Source organism: Kluyveromyces marxianus, chromosome 4 (genome assembly GCF_001417885.1).
Source record: "Kluyveromyces marxianus DMKU3-1042 DNA, complete genome, chromosome 4".
NCBI classification, from domain to species: Eukaryota; Fungi; Ascomycota; class Saccharomycetes; order Saccharomycetales; family Saccharomycetaceae; genus Kluyveromyces; species Kluyveromyces marxianus.
Window position 1 is genome coordinate 1,185,428 of NC_036028.1, and position 15,972 is coordinate 1,201,399.

Consider the following 15,972-nt stretch of genomic DNA (forward strand, 5'->3'; position numbering starts at 1 on the left):
TCAGTATGGCTGAGAAGGATTTCCAAACAAGCACCAAGTCCAAGCGCAGCGTTAATAGGCTGAAACTACGTTCTTTCGATGAATTACTCGAAGATGCAAGAAACGTAATACGGGAGAGCGAATTCCTGGAGAGTTTGTGCAAGTCACTTGAAGGTCAGCATGTAGATCGTGTTCGATGCTTGGCTTTGGGCAGTTTTCACCAGGATTCGCCAGCTAGGTTCCAGCTGGCTTTGCTGCTAGAGTTATTGAGCTCGCTAAATGTAACACGGTGCTCGCTTTATGACCCAGCTTTCGATGAAGAGGATTTGGCATATATCAAGGGTCAAGATCACTGGTCTGTGGATGCGGAATCGCCGTTTGCGGGTGATAAACCAGACAGTATTCTTTTTTTTCTGCCGCATGCTCCGTTGGACCTAACGGAAAAAATCATATCTAAAGAATCGCCTCGGATCTGGCTCGCGAACCACCTAGTACAACATACTGACAGGTACACCAAGACTCAATTGCATGATAAATATCCACTGATATCAAAACTTGTCAATTATATCGACTTGAAAACGTTAAACAAAACGAAAACTGGAAACGAAATTGATGAAGAAGGGTTCCAACAGTTCACATCCTCTCGGAAACGTAACGCAAAAGCCAGAAAGAACAAATTCAAACAACCAAGCATCGATTATAAAAGTGTGGACTCGTACTTCACAGATTGCTCAATTATCAACGATTTCCGAAATGGTTCGCTATTGACTAATAAGCCATGGCTAAACTCCTTCTCTGACTTGACACTACACATGATAGAGAGTAACTAAAAAAGGATTTAATATATCAAATAGGATATGTTTATATATACACATAAATAACAAACATAATTAGGTAAAAGGTAGAGCTTTGTGATTGCACCCTGTAATTTAACAAGCTTGATAATATTAAAAAAAGACATTTATTGATTGATTGATGCAGTTACAGTAACACAGTTGAATATTTCTTGTCCTACTTGCAAAAAAAAAGAGGGTCACATAATACTATTGGTGTACTGAACACCAACTTTCCCGAATTGGTGTTCACACAACCATAACATAGACAATTTTTGAAGCAAAGTATAGACAACAGTCATTTAATAACGAATAAGACAGAATAAATATAGAACAAAAAACACAGCTTTCCCTTCTGTGATATTTGTCTATGATAAGTGACGTATGAAATTATAACATTCACTTTTCCTATAGCACAATGCATTCATCGATTGCATGCTTTTTTTTTTATAATATTGACTCCAAATTTTTTGGGCAAATCATTTATTGTACATCAGAACTGTATTGTCATTTCGATTATTGGTTAACAATCTTTTCCCAGTTGTCCAAAATGTCTTTGATCTTTTCCGAACCAGTCAGTTCGTAGACATCTTGGAAGTACTCCTTGGTGATTTCAAATGGTTTAGCAGTCAAGTTAGGGATGTACTTACCAACTAAACGGTCAGCCTTAACATTCTCCTTTGTCACGTTCTTCATCAAGAAGTTCTTGAATGGCTTGACACCATTTCTTAAGTATGAGGAATGGAATGGAACGGAAATACCACGCAAAGGAATACAAGCGAAACCTCTCTCCAATTCAATTGGTTGTGGCTTTGCTACAGATTTCTTAGAGATTTCTTCAACAATTTCGTTCAAGTGTCCTTCGACTTCTTCTAGAGACAAGGTTTCTTGCAACTTAGCGATATCAATCTTTTGAATCTTAACGAAGTTCAAGACGTTTGTCAAAGTATCCAAAGCTCTCAAGTCACCAGCAGCAACGTATTGTTGGTTTTCAACATTATAGTTAACAATTTCTAGTAACCATTCAGTCTTCTTGCTAACGGCCTTGACAACGAATTCCAAAGCTTCTTGGGAGAAAGTAGCTGACACTCTTGATGGATTCACGGCAACCATACCGTAGTTAGATCTTCCTAATTCATCTCTTGGAACAGCAACTTGCATGGTCATACCTCTGTAGAACACAACTTCAACCAATGATTCAATAGACATGACATCAGCCAAGGAAGCTAGGGCGGCGTATTCACCTAAAGAGTGACCCGCGAATGCAGCTTCAGCAGGAATCAAACCCTTAGATTTCAAGTCTTCGAAGGAAGCTTTTTCCATCAAAGTCAAGGCTGGTTGAGTAAATTGGGTAGCAGAGAGCAAACCAGTTGGAGATCTGAAGGTGAAAGAGGTGGTCTCTTCGGTAATGTCCTTAAAGATCTTTTCACTCTTAATTTCACCATCGACAATTGTTTCGAAGATCATCTGAGTGTAGTTCTCCTTGATCTTTCTACCCTTTTCACCACCAAAGTAGATAGTCAACTCAGTTGGATTGTTCCTAACAATATCTAGAATGGAGAAACCGTATGTGCTCTTGAAATGTAAGTCAGCTCTATCCCAAACTTGCTTAGCAACTTCAGATTTAGCATACAAGTCCATACCCATTCCTTGTTCCTGAGAACCTTGACCAGTGAATACGAATGTTGAAACTGGTTGTTCCACTTCGGCTTCACCAGTCATGACAGTTTCATCAGCGTCATTCTTAGTTTCGAACTTGATTAGCTTACGACCATTAATCATACCGACATGTTGAATGGAAGTCTTTAGTGGGGTATTTGGTAGAACCATACCAACAAATTGACAGTTGTAGGCACGAACTCTTGAAGAAACGTTGTCAGCAGCCCAAGTTTCAACCAATGCACGAACGGTAGCGGATGAGTACATACCGTGAGTAATAGTACCTGGCAAGTTAGCGTAAGCAGCGAAATGACGAGAAACGTGAATTGGGTTCAAATCACCGGACACTCTAGCATATGGTTCATTGGTGCTTGGTGATTGAGTTTCTCTGACAGCAATTGGAATAGCGTTTTCCAAATTGACCTTTTGTTCGAGAGTTGAACCGTTTCTGTTCAAGTAATCAATAACAGGGTTACCGTGAGACTCACCAGCTTCATAGTCAACAACACCGATTTCAACAGTTTCTTTTGTTGGTAATTCCATCAAAATTTTACCGTGGCACTTGACAGAAGAAAACACAGTAGCATTCTTATAAGTAACTTCAGTCTCTGTCTTGAAATATAGAGTCTTACCCAACAAGTTGGTGTCTTCATCATCCAATTGGAACCATTCCTTAGATCTCAAGACAGCACTGTCCTTAGCTGAAGTAATGTCAATCTTGTAAAGAGGCTCAACAATCTTCTCGAAGGTGTACTCGAAGTCATTGTATGTACCTCTGTAGAAGAAGGAAGAGCTAACTTCCATCACAGGTTTGCCATCTCTGGTTAAAGTACCAACAACCTCCACAACCTTACCATTAGCTTGGTTAACAACAGACTTGATAACTGCAGAAGTAGAGATAACATCACCTTCTTTCAATGGAGAAGCACCTGGGATCATTCTGTAGCCATTGGACAAGTGGACCAACTTTAGCAAGTCACCGTCAACTGCGTTAGGGAAGATAGCCTTAATAATAACTCTCCAACCAACAACGATGGCGAAATCCATTGGAGCCAACATCTTTCTACCAGATCTAGCAACGAAATCTTCACAGTTGTTACCAATTGCGTGAACAAATTCAGAAATATCCTTAGCAGAGATTGTGAATTCACCACCCTTGATAGTTTCTCTTGGGTTGAAGTCCAAGTTGAAAGGTTCATCCAACCATAGCTTCCAGTACATTTCCTTAATACGGTTGTTACGGCCTTCAGTGACTTCACTGATTGGAGCGAAACCATCTTCAATGTTGTAGTTGAACAACAAAGGCAAGGCAACAGGAGTACCATCCATGGTTCTGTTTTCAATTAAATCCAATTGAATTAGCTTATCTTTGACTAATCTCAAAGTCGCAGTTGCCTTAATTTCACCTTGAACAGGTTCTAATAAAGTAACAACAGTCTTTGCTGGAGTGTCAGCATTTTCAATTTGAACAACCATGTTATCAGATGGATGGAAAACCTTCTTTGCTGGGTTTTCGATCAGGAAAGAATCTTGAACGACGCGAGGAGTTGAGAAGAAGGCACTTCTCCAGCTCTTTTCAGTACCTGCCAATAACTTGAACCAGGTAGACACGTCAGTAGATGCGGAAGCTTGGTAAGTCACCTTGTTACCAGATTCCAAAGAGTCGTAGGCAACAGCTTCTGGTTCTTCACCACCAAAGTATTCAACAACAGGAATCTTAGAGTCGTCGCTTCCATAGTAGTCCTTCAACAACATATTAACATGACCCTCGTGGATGTTGTCCAAGATAGTCTTAATAGGTTGATCGACTTCATTAGTGAATTGAGCGGCAACTGGACCATGTAGAATACAAGTTCTTTGCACGTCTTGATCAACAACCGCTTCCAAGTTCTCGGATTGCCATAGAGAGTCCTTCTTGAAGAAGAATTCAAATCTGCTATCCAAAACAGGAACGAATGGAACAGGCTTTTGTGTTGGTCTCTGACATAATGTCAAGAAGTAGTCAATATCCTGAGCATTCAAGAATTGTTCCTTAGCGGCTGGGTAAGCATCAAAGACCTTGACCAAGGCTTTTTCAGGTTCATCAAGAATAGCAAAGCTTTGGATAATGGACACCGTCTTTTGTTTAGTGAAACGTTCTTCCACACGACGCAAGAATTCACCAGTAAAGTTTCTCAAAGAGACATCGATCCAACGGTTAACTGATTTGATGTACATCAATTCTACCATTCTCTTTGCAACTTCTTCGTATGTCATATCTGCTAAGTCGCGAGCCTCACCGTTAACTGTAGCAAACCATGGCTTTTGAGAGTCAGCATTCAATCTAGCAATAATGTAGTCTCTCTTAGCATCCAAGGCAGCTTGAAGTTTGTTCTTTGGTAGGGTAAAGAATTGATCATCCAATTCCTTCCACAACATAACACCACGGGTAGCAATTTTATGGATTGGTTCACCCATTTCAGAACGAACAGTGACAATACCACCTGTAGGCTTTTTGTAAGTTTGTTCCCATTGAGAATCTGGGACACCGGTACATGCAGCAATGGTTTGCTTAGCTGCTGGGGAGGTCTTAGTCTCCTTTGCAATCATCACTCTTGAACCAAACAAGAAACCATCGAATGGCATTGGTGGATAGTTGAATTTCTTAGACCATTCACCAGTCAAGTATGGGTAAGTGTCTTCAGCAGAACCGAAACCAGAACCAGCAATCAAATAGATATTTGGATGTCTTCTGATCTTAGAGTACATTTGCAAAATTGGAGCGTGGAAATCTTCGAAAGAGTGGTGACCACCACCTCTACCACCAGTCCATTGCATGACGATTGGGAAGTTAGGGTGGGCCTTGGCAATAGCAATAACTTGGGAAATCGCATCAATAGAACCAGGCTTCAAACCTAAGTGAGTCAAACCCAAAGTTTCGATGTATTCAGCTGCAACTTCTAATGATGGCACACCGGCACCAATAGTCAAAGCTTGGATAGGATAACCTCTTTCTCTTAATTCTCTGATCATTGGAATACCCCATTGCAACATTCTTGGGTTAACATAAAGCATGTTAATACCTAAACCATAACCCTTCTTAATCTTGCTAACTACGTCTTCGATAGCCTTGGTCATACCTTCAGCAGTGAAGTAACCACCACCGGCTAATTCGATATGGTAACCAGCATTAATTGTAGCAGCAACAAAGTCGGTTGAAGCAGTGGTTGGAGTCATACCTGGGACCAATAATGGGGCTCTACCCAACAATCTGGAGAATGAAGTGTCCACATAAACCTTACCAGCCTTAGTCTTGACTAATTTTGGATGGAATTGTTCCAACCAGTTGACGGAGAACTTTAAACCATTGTTAGTGATATCGAAGAGTTCCTGCTTGAAACCGTATTCGTCGTCTGGATTAGTATCTAGAGCACCAGCGATAATAACACGAACACCGGTACCATCCTTGTTACGGTGGGTTAGAACACCTAAACCAGAGGCACCACCTGGACCGAAATCAAGAATGTGGGTGGCTTGGAATTTCGTAGTTTCTTCCCAGTTAACTGGCAAGCTGGTAATACAGTATGTAACTCTCTGGGCGATTGATTCCTTAGATTCTCTCAAGTCCTTTCCGTTGAAAGTATCGTAAACAGGGATCTTCAAGTCTGATGCTTTGAATTCAACTCCAGCAGCTGCCAAATCGTGTTCAATTAAAGCATTAGCTGGTTCCAACAAATGGGAATGGAATGGAGAAACGATTGGCAAGAATCTGTTAGAGAACTTCAACTTCCTTTCGCTGAATGGAATTCTTGCTTGATCTAAGCCTGCTGGAGCCTTCGCCTTTCTTAGAGTCAAGTTCAAACCGTATAGAGACTGTGGTGGACCAGAGACAACCAAATTTCTTGCACCGTTAACCAAAGAAATGACTATGTGCTTGGATTCTGGTAAATGGGCGTTGGTTTGGTCGACGTAGTCTTGAACTTGGTCCTTTGTCAAGTTAGAAATGGACAGCATTGGGGTTGGGACACCTTCTCCGTTCTCCACAGAGTCTTCCAACATAGATGGTGGTAGAGAAGTCTTTGGGTAGACTTGGTAACATCTGACACCGATGAAGAAGAGAAGTTTGATAGTCTTCTCCATAGCCTTGAAGTATGACTCCCAAGAATCAGCTTCGGCAATGGCAACAGCTGTAGCCAAACCTTGGGAATGACCGGTTGCACCTACCAAACTGTCTCTCAATTGACCTGGGGTAAAGTTCAAAATTCTTGCAGTTAAAGCGTAGTGAACGAATTGGATAACACCAATCAATGGGCACGAAATTGGGATTGACAACAAGTATTCGGTTTCTGGTGTCTTTTGAGGTTGTTCTAACCAGGTTAGAATGTCAAAGCCCTGGGTATAAAGCTTTTCGGTGTCATCAGTTCTAGTGACCAATTCACCAAGTGTGTTAGCAGCTGCCTTGATAACATCGGAAATCAAGCAGTTATAAGTTTGGTACAGTTCACGCAATTCTTCGAAATAGTCGTCTGTGTTACCTTGACCACCGAAAATGGAGACTAGCTTGGCATCGCCACTGGCAACAGCCTTGAATAGAGCGGAATCAGTTTTCGAGAAAGGTTTCTTAGCCGTTACTCTGGCGTTGTAGTAGTTCTTAATTAATTCCTTGACCTTTTCCAAAGTGGTGGTGCTATCTTCAGATTGCAACAATCTTGAAGCCAATGTATGGATATCGTTACCTTGTAAATAGTTGGTTTCAAAATCCGATAGGGCAATTTCCAAGACATCGTCAAACTGGCCCTTTGTAGTAACATCGACTAACGAAGAAACGTAACCCAAGAACTTTGCCAACAATTCTGCAGGAGAGGTTGGTTCGTCGTCAGAGGCAAACCCTTCAGTAACTTCTGGCAATTGTCTGTGGAATTGATCTTGCAATTGGGATGCAGTGAAGAAAGAGGTGGTTGGGATGGATAAAACATGCTCAATTGAGCCGTGTGAAAGGCTCAAAGGTCTTGCAGATGAGCTCATTGTAAAAGGTATGATAATTTTGATATAATTAAAATGGAAAAACCAGTTCGGGAAAGAAAATGGTAATGAGAATCAACAAATGAGTTGTGATAATCTAACTTTGAATTTAACGATGCAGTAAATAGTGCAATTGGAACAGCGGCTCTAAATTAACTCTTTTGCTTGTGGATTTTTTCTTCGTGTTGAAAAAAAAAGATGCCGGGAAAGTCAATTCTTTTTGTTAAGAATATTCAGAAAAAAAGTTTAATAGAGACGACTACCGTAATTGAATGGTGCAACTATTATCGGTAAATGCGGTAAATGTCTTTTGTTTATCCTGCCCACTTGTAGGTTACAGAATGCTCAGTGATATAACAAAAAAAATGTATGTCTATAAACAGTAGGGAAAGTTCTTGTGAAATCTTCTGTTTATAACGAATTTCAAATTTCAAAATTGAAACTCTAACTTTGAAAAGTATGAATTAGCTAGCTAGCAGGTTCGAAATTTGAAGTAGAGAATGCAGCTAACCTGGTAGGAAGGTATTCGAGAGAAAACGAAGGCTGTTAGTAATCTCTTAAGTTTTGGAGCTTTACGCTTAATTTAGTGTTTTATATCTAAGTGTGTGTTCAGTGTGTAAAGATTCAGGTCTAAATCTCAGCCTTATCGTATAGACAGACTCGTTTCAAGATACCAATTAAGAAGACCGTAGGGATCCTTTTTTTTTTCAAAAAAAAAAATTTTGGAGAGGCCAGGAAGCAAAATATCCGGAAATGACGACGATGATGGTTACACAAGACGAGAAAGACTATGATTGCACGCCCTAAGCAAGCAATTGAGTTCTTTCAATTCGAAGATGGCGCCTTCATTTAACTCAGTTTAATTCACTCCTAATACCCGTCTAAAGCGTTAGGCGCTGCGAGAGGTGAAATCTTGCTCACCAATGATCGAGACGCGTAACTATGGTAAACTCCAAGGCTATGAAAAGAAGGAATTAAAAAAAAAAAAAGCACTGTTGTTCTGTGGTCAAAATCCAACAAAAAACAGATACTGGGTAGAAAGGCGGACTAGCTTTTTTTTGTTGTGTTTTTTTTTTTTTAATTTTTTAATTTTCTCTCTTTTGAAACTCTGCAGCGATTCTGAAAATTTTTTTTTATTTTTCTTAATTTAGTAAATGAGGAAAATCTCCAGAAAGCCAGAAGAAAGGGCGGCTAAAAACCGTTGCTTTCTCCCGGTCGAAAGAGATTGAACACGCATGCCATCAATCGCTCTGCCGAGTTTAGTTCAATTCAATTCATTCGTCTATCGTCTTTACAATACATAGTAATCGCTATTATGCTCTCTCTGTTGGCAAAGAAAGAAAATTAATAATAATAAAAAAAAATCCACTCTTAAAACAACATCACTGCACACTCACTTAGTATAATACATTTCATTCCATAAATTTAATACATACAGTCTGGGAAACAGAAGGGTATAGCTGATAGTTTGGGAAAGTATGGTTCTCTGCTTTGTAGAGTCTCAACGAAGATATCTTTAAAAACTTGAAGCAAACCAACCAAAACTAAATAAAAGTTAAACTAAAACTAATCTAAAACTAATATAACTGAAGTTAGGGTGTATTTAAACCACTATACTGTATGGTTACCACTGAGCCATTCTCTTGCCACTCTGATTGTCCCTTATATATAATATCTTTACATTATTTCACAATACAAGCCAATAGACCCGAAAAGTGCTACTACTAAATTCCAGATTTGCCGCCAGAGGCCACTTACCAAGGCTCTCCACGCGTTTCTTGGGAACCAAACTCTGTTGGGATTCTGTTTTTTTTTTTTAAATTTTTTAGTTCTCAATTATTTTTTTTTACTGTATTCTCTCTGGCAGGTTTTCAGTTGTTTTGTTGGTGGTTGGATTTCCGTGTCTGAGAGTAAGTGGATTGTTGGGAACGTTTAAAATGATATGTGGTGTACGGATTTGAAAATGTTCCACTGCAGTTGAAGTTCTCAGTTTTCAGTTTCTAGACAAGGGCGCTGAAACCCCATGCTATACGCTGCGGTAGTCAACCAAAATCCATGTGTTTTCTGTTGTTGTGGTTTTTCGTTGTTTTTTTTTTAACAAATTTTTGGCTTGTTTGTGGTGGGCCAAAGCCTCTGTGCTGGTCCTTCAGTGGTGGTGCTCGCGCAAGTTCTTGTACTACTGGTACTACCTGTACTAAAGAGTACTACTGTCGATGGGCTCTCGTGCCCCATTGCTATTGGATTAAGCCTAATGGGTGGGTGATGCTCAATTATGCTCAGTGCATACACCGTTGGTCACGTGCCTATGTTGGGTCATTGAGCAGCAGCCAGTCTGATTTGTTCCAATTGTTGGAAGTAGTGTCTCATCCATCACAGGGGCGGTTCCCACAGCAGATTGCGTATAGGTATTTTGCTGCTAATTAGCTAGCTGTACTACATGGGTATCTGGAGATTTGTATGCATAAAATGACACATTTCGTGCTTGTAATAGTATTAGTACTTGTATCTATTTACACGTAGATAAAGGGCACCTGAAATGAACAGGAGTCACAGTCTTCGTTTCGCTCCGGCGACTGGTTGATCTGCGTAAAACTGGAGCGCCATGCTTGCGTCATAGCCGTCCTGTGCATAGATGTCCATGGTGGAATCATCGTCCAAATCGTCAGCAACTCCGGAATTCACGTATACGTTTTGGGTCTGAACCTGGGCTTGGGCCTGTGCCTGGGCCTGGGCCTGGCTTTGAGTGTACATTTGCATTTGTTGTTGCTGTTGTTGTTCCGCTAACGATTCCTCATCCGGGTAGAAATCCATGCAGGTTAGGATAGCGTTGTAAGAGTTTTTCACCATGGTGTCGCCTCGGTTCAATCCAAATTCCTTAAAAGTGAACAAATCCTCCACTTCCTCGTTGTAATGTCTATCAAAGTTGGCATATTTGGGTCTGAGGACTAGCTCGACGGTGGAAATCACGTTTTCATCCGCCTGCAGTCTATGCATTTGGCCTATCGATCGGTTGGGTATCGGGAACAATTCGTTGATTATTGGATCCCGCTCAACAGTTATCAGAAGCTCAAGACGATGCCCATCTACTTGTGAACTATCATCTGTTTTATGCACTGCATGATATACTATATTCCGGTAAGGTATCTGCAAGCTGCGCTCCCACTCTTTGAACCATATTAGCACACACGAGTTTAACACAAATAAATCCGATAATATCAAACTCTGTGGGTTTGGTGATAATCCCGCGTTCAATGCGTTAACCGCCTCCGTTACAGAACCTAATTCCCCTAATAGGAAATCTCGTCCACCACCAAATAAGATGGGTATCTCACTCTGATGCAATAGGTCTACACCTTTGAGCCTTGGTTGTGTCAACTCATATTGTCCCACAGTTGTGATGTTTTCTATTGTGGGTTTTGTCAAAATTAGCTGACAAAACTGCTTTTCACCCATCATCCTTTAAAAAGAACTTGCAACTATCACTGTGTGTGCGCTATACCAATGGGAAGTCTGCCTTTTATGCTTCTGGTTCCAGTCTGTGATGAAGTACCTTTTCATTCTTGTAAAACGTAGCTCAGCTAGTTCTTTTTTTTTTTTTTTTTTTTACAATCTCTATAGAAAAGTATGAATTGAAATGAAGAGAGAAGTGCTAGCTAGTTCTTTATTGGTTTACTGGGTAACAAGCCGCAACAGATGAATAGCTCTGATCTTATTTAAAGCTTCAATCTGAAGTAAAAGAAATATACATTTCATATATTGCATATATTTCATTTGTATATAGTAGTAGGTGATCCTGGGAAGTGATATTAGTACGTACTGAGGCTTCTACTTTGTCATTACTCGGTCATTAATTAGTTCGGAGTAATATAATGGGTGTCAAAGAACAGAATCGATAAAGATTATGTCCACCGTTTGCTCAAAACCATTAAATGGTGTAGCAGCAGAGCATGTATATGCTCCCTGGTTGGCAAAGTAAACCCAGTCTCCAACCTCAAGATCATGTTTCATGTAGTATTCCTGGGTAACGCAGTCTAATCCGTCGCAAGTAGGACCCCACATAGAGATTTTGTATGGATGACCGCCGCTCTGAATACGAGAGGAAGACTCAAAATCCAAGTAGTGGAATTCCTTACGGTGGTATAAGATACGTGGTACCGGTTCTTGATGGTCAAAGAGAATACAGTTCATGTTTCCATAAACACCATCGTTGATGTAAAGCATTGACTCGTTTGGTCCACTTATTCTCTTGCCAATGACGGTGGCAGCAAGAGTAAATGCTGTAGCCACAAAATATCTACCAGGTTCTGCAATGAATTGAACGTGCGAGTGAGTTTGTGAAGGGAAAAAATGTTCTAATGCGGCATTAATAACATCAGCGACCTTCACAATGGATTCGAATTGATAACCACCACCCACGTCCAAAACTTTCAATGGTGCCAAACCCATGCATTCAGCCATGTCAAATACTTTTCTTGCGTCACGAACAGCCTGAGTGATAGTACTGAAATCGGATGCACCAGAACCCACATGGAATGACACACCAACCAAATTCAAGTTGAGTTCTTTCACTGTATCCAATAGAGCAGGAACGTCATCTAACTCACAACCATATTTGGTAGATAGTCTACACTGAGCTGTAGAATCGTCGGTAACTATCCTCAATAATAATTCAGAGTCCGGATGGTACTTTTTAATTTTGTACAGTTCGTCAATGTTGTCGAATGTAGACTTTTTGACTCCATTTTTAGCCGCAAATCTAATGAAAGAGGAAGCCTTACATGGATTAGCATATATAATTCTTTCTGGAGAAACGCCCAGAGATAAAACCTTCTCAATCTCGCATTTAGAAGCACAGTCGAAGTTTGTGTCCATCGAGGCAAGCCTCCGAAGGACTTCAGTGTTTGGGTTACATTTTACAGCATAAAACGGAGTTACTCTTGGGAGGAGTTCAGACCATAGTTTCCTCAATCTTGTAATTTCTCCCAAATCACACACAAAAAATGAATTTTCATCACCTGGCTCACATGTTTCATGGTTGATAGCTTCAATCTTCTCTTTCAAAGTATCAAAGATCATATTGTGTTTTTGCTCATGGAGCAACTTAACATTTTTTCCATTATCCCTTGGCAAACCAACAACTGGACGGTAGGATACGCCATGAGAAATATCAGTAGGCACGCAGTGTTCAGCGTGCTCAACGGATTGCAAAGTCATGGTTTCGTACGGTTTTAGGAACATCTTCACAAAAAATAAAGAAGAGTAGCATATGCTCATCTCAAATAGTGTTTTGTTAATAGCATGTAGCATATTGCACATTTTCATTTTCATGTACGTCAGAAAGTCATGGAAGGAAAAAAAAATGGAAAATAGAAAAATGACTGAATAGGCGAAAAAAGGTAAATTTGACATTCTAGTGTCAGTGCGAGAAAGGATTAAAGAGATTGTAGTGTGTTAAAGAGATGTGATATCAAGTTGACAAATAAATAAGTACTAGAGAATTTATTGATGTTAATTATGACAAAATGATAGAGAAATGAAAATAGAGTAAATAAAAATTATTAAGTGAGAAATGAATAGAATTTGGGCATTAAAATAATTGGCTGTGGAATTATAGCCATTGATAACTTGTGTTCTTTGTTTCTGTAATGCCAGTGCAATGTAATAATTCCAGATTAATGAGTTTTAGCACGGAAAGATATAATAAAGGGCAAAGGGAAGAAGACAATGTCAGGTCAAGAATACTGCATGAAAAAAAATAACATGGTGATAACTATTCGTCTGTTGCTACCGTGTGTCCGCAGAATAAACAAGCCATACCGTATGTGTGTGTTCCATCAGGCTTGGTGAAAGTAATAGGTTTGTTGGATTTCATGAGGGTTAGTTCACCTTTAGAAGGAATCTTGCGACAATTTTGGTTGGTGCATCTGGTGTGGGTCTTTTTATAACGCAGACCGCAAGAGTTACAGAGTTGGTCTTGCTTGCTCTTCGACCAAGATGGCCTCCAGCATGGAGAGTCGGTACAATGACAAGAAACGCAGAATCTGTTAGAATTACGTCTTTGCGATGGAGAGGATTTTGGAGAGGCCTGCATGATGTCTTGGTCAGTTTCATCCTCTGAGTTTGAGTTAGAGATAGGCTTGTTCGTCGTGAACTTTTCAGGACTGTTTAAAATGATTGGGTGGTATTTTTGTTGAGGCGATTGCAGAGATTTTGGAGTTGAGGACAAAGTAATCTTTTTATGTGGTGGAGTTGTTGGCATAGCCGGAGCAGCTCTAAATACTGTCTTTTGGGATTCGAATTTATCGTTATGGTCGAGGTTCATGCGTTCGTCCAGTAATTTCTTTAGTTTTCTTGCCTTGAAACTGTTAGTTTTCTTATGCATACGAGTACGATTCTTCTTTACAGCTTTAACCAAGGAACCACTGATCATTGATGTGAATTGAGCGGATGGGCTGCTTGGTGGTGTGACTAATACCTTGCTTTTGTTCGAAGTATTGGATAATTCATAAAATTCATCTGGAGATGATATGATGGAAGAAATCCTTGCAGCATCAGCTAGCAGGTTTAATCCATGTGTAAGATTTCCAGATCTTGGATTAACTTGGGACACTTGCTCTATAATGCTCTGATATTGACTGTAGTTTGTTTCCTTACACCACTCCGTTAGATTCTGTTTCCATAAAGGAGTGTAACTGCAAGTGTCTGGGTATCTGTATGAATATTCCTGGACCTTTGGATTAGGTAGGAGTTTCAAGTGTTTCAATTGAGGTAAGGGGGTATTGGATTGTGTCATTGCTTGTTTAACATTAGCGTTGTATGGAGAGAACGATAGTTGAGCGCTTGTACCATTTTCTCCGAGTGTTGTTTGTTTCCAAGCTAGAGAATTGCTCGAAGAACAGACCGGAGAAGTTGTTGGTGTGATTTGCACTAGTCCTGAAGGTGATGCAGGGGCGGTTTTGGATTTTTTTCTTGCATCAAAAAAGTATGGTGATTCTTCAACAGCTCTTGGTGTGTGTGCAGTGTGTGTCAATGAAGGCAAGAGCAAATCATCGAAAGATCTTTTTCTTCTGATGTAGTACTTGTTTTCTGAACTATGGTCAGAGAGAGATAAGGATTTGGAGACAGCAGACATTTTTTGAAGGTTGAGTAAATGAAATTAACGAGTGCTTTGTTTTATTTTTCTTGGAAAGGAATTCAAAGGAATGGTGAAGTTTTTCCTTATGGGGATGATGATGATGTTGATGATGGAAAAGGTCTTCGGAAATTAAAAGAGTGGATGTGATATCTAATTAGACCAAAAACGTAAGCTCCTGTGGAAGGTAAGTTTCGAATGTTGAGGTGTTATGATATTAGGAATATAAATGAATAAGTATCGAATCAGAATTAATACCAAATCAGAAAATGCTAATCAAATTACATCATAAGCAAAGGGAAACTGTGAAGGTTTTTAGATCAACTGCAAGGTGAAATCAAAGTTGGTTTATATACTACCAGTTGAATTATCAAGGGCTAGTCGTCCAAAAATATGATGTACATATGCCAGCAGTTTAGCTGATCGAAAAGTAAACAATGATTCTAGCGACGTCCCAAAAATATGATCCGCAGAGAAATATGAGTGACGTGAACCCGCATGAAAACCTCTTGTCATTTGTTATTGTTTTCTTGGGTAGGCCCTGTATGGCCTATTCCTATGTGAAATTCTGACGCTATACAACCAAGTTCCAGGATTCTGGTCTAATGTTAGAAACTAGGAAGCAGGTACATTATTTGATTTACAAGTACATAAACCCTCTCTGCGCTCTCAATGTCTAATGCAATGTTTACAAAACAATGAATTGTACAGCATTCGAACCAGCATCGCATGAAAAGTACGCATGGCTGGTGAAGCTGTCCTGCTAGCAAATCAACTCTACAAAACATACCATTGAAGAAGAGACATTTTTGTGCTGGGCATTTTGTGTTTACCCTATTTTCCAGTTTTTTACTATGTTTTTTTTTTTGTTTTTTTGTTAGTTAGTTCCCCAGTGCTGAAAAACTTCAAACTACTCTTAACCTAAAGAGGGCAAAAGAGTGAAAAAAAGTGCTGGTAAGTGTATATGAAGTTAAGAACCTTGAACGGGAAAAACGTACTGCCTTCACAGCATTACCTGCTAAGGACGGGTCCGCAGCCATCCCAAAGTAGTTAAGTTAAGTTACATTCTATACATAGCACACGCAGAGATCTTTAGCAGAAAAGAGATCCGCACTCGCACAGGCTGGTCTTCTCTGCTCTACATTACCCGGACTCATTTGGCGATATATTTCCTCCTTTTGCTCTGTGTTCGATCGTTTTTATTTTGTTTTTGTTTTTTTTTTTTAATTTTCCAAGCTCTATTGAATTGAATTCTTCAGATTCTGAATATATGATGAAAACGATGTATGTGCAATGCTAATTACAAGCTAAGATGTGCACATAACATATCCATAAAAAAATTCCGTCCTCGAAGGTACAAACTTTAAA

At 39.8% G+C, this 15,972-nt stretch overlaps 5 protein-coding genes across 5 annotated transcripts; 1 reads left to right on the forward strand and 4 right to left on the reverse strand.

Annotated features, from left to right (window-relative positions):
- Window positions 1-5: 5 nt before the first annotated feature.
- Window positions 6-809, forward strand: BER1 (Ber1p; the record flags this gene model as incomplete). The annotated part of the gene is made up of 1 exon (XM_022819845.1): window positions 6-809. The coding sequence occupies one exon, from the start codon at window positions 6-8 to the stop codon at window positions 807-809; it is 804 nt and encodes a 267-aa protein (XP_022676370.1).
- A 519-nt stretch (window positions 810-1,328) lies between these two features.
- Window positions 1,329-7,475, reverse strand: FAS1 (tetrafunctional fatty acid synthase subunit FAS1; the record flags this gene model as incomplete). The annotated part of the gene is made up of 1 exon (XM_022819846.1): window positions 1,329-7,475. One exon carries the CDS (start codon window positions 7,473-7,475, stop codon window positions 1,329-1,331), a length of 6,147 nt encoding a protein of 2,048 aa, XP_022676371.1.
- A 2,544-nt stretch (window positions 7,476-10,019) lies between these two features.
- On the reverse strand, window positions 10,020-10,928 carry LOT5 (Lot5p; the record flags this gene model as incomplete). Its single annotated transcript, XM_022819847.1, has 1 exon — window positions 10,020-10,928. The coding sequence occupies one exon, from the start codon at window positions 10,926-10,928 to the stop codon at window positions 10,020-10,022; it is 909 nt and encodes a 302-aa protein (XP_022676372.1).
- Window positions 10,929-11,348: 420 nt separating this feature from the next.
- Window positions 11,349-12,881, reverse strand: SPE1 (ornithine decarboxylase SPE1; the record flags this gene model as incomplete). Its single annotated transcript, XM_022819848.1, has 1 exon — window positions 11,349-12,881. One exon carries the CDS (start codon window positions 12,879-12,881, stop codon window positions 11,349-11,351), a length of 1,533 nt encoding a protein of 510 aa, XP_022676373.1.
- A 361-nt stretch (window positions 12,882-13,242) lies between these two features.
- ASH1 (DNA-binding transcription repressor ASH1) lies at window positions 13,243-14,604 on the reverse strand (the record flags this gene model as incomplete). Its single annotated transcript, XM_022819849.1, has 1 exon — window positions 13,243-14,604. The coding sequence occupies one exon, from the start codon at window positions 14,602-14,604 to the stop codon at window positions 13,243-13,245; it is 1,362 nt and encodes a 453-aa protein (XP_022676374.1).
- Window positions 14,605-15,972: the final 1,368 nt, after the last annotated feature.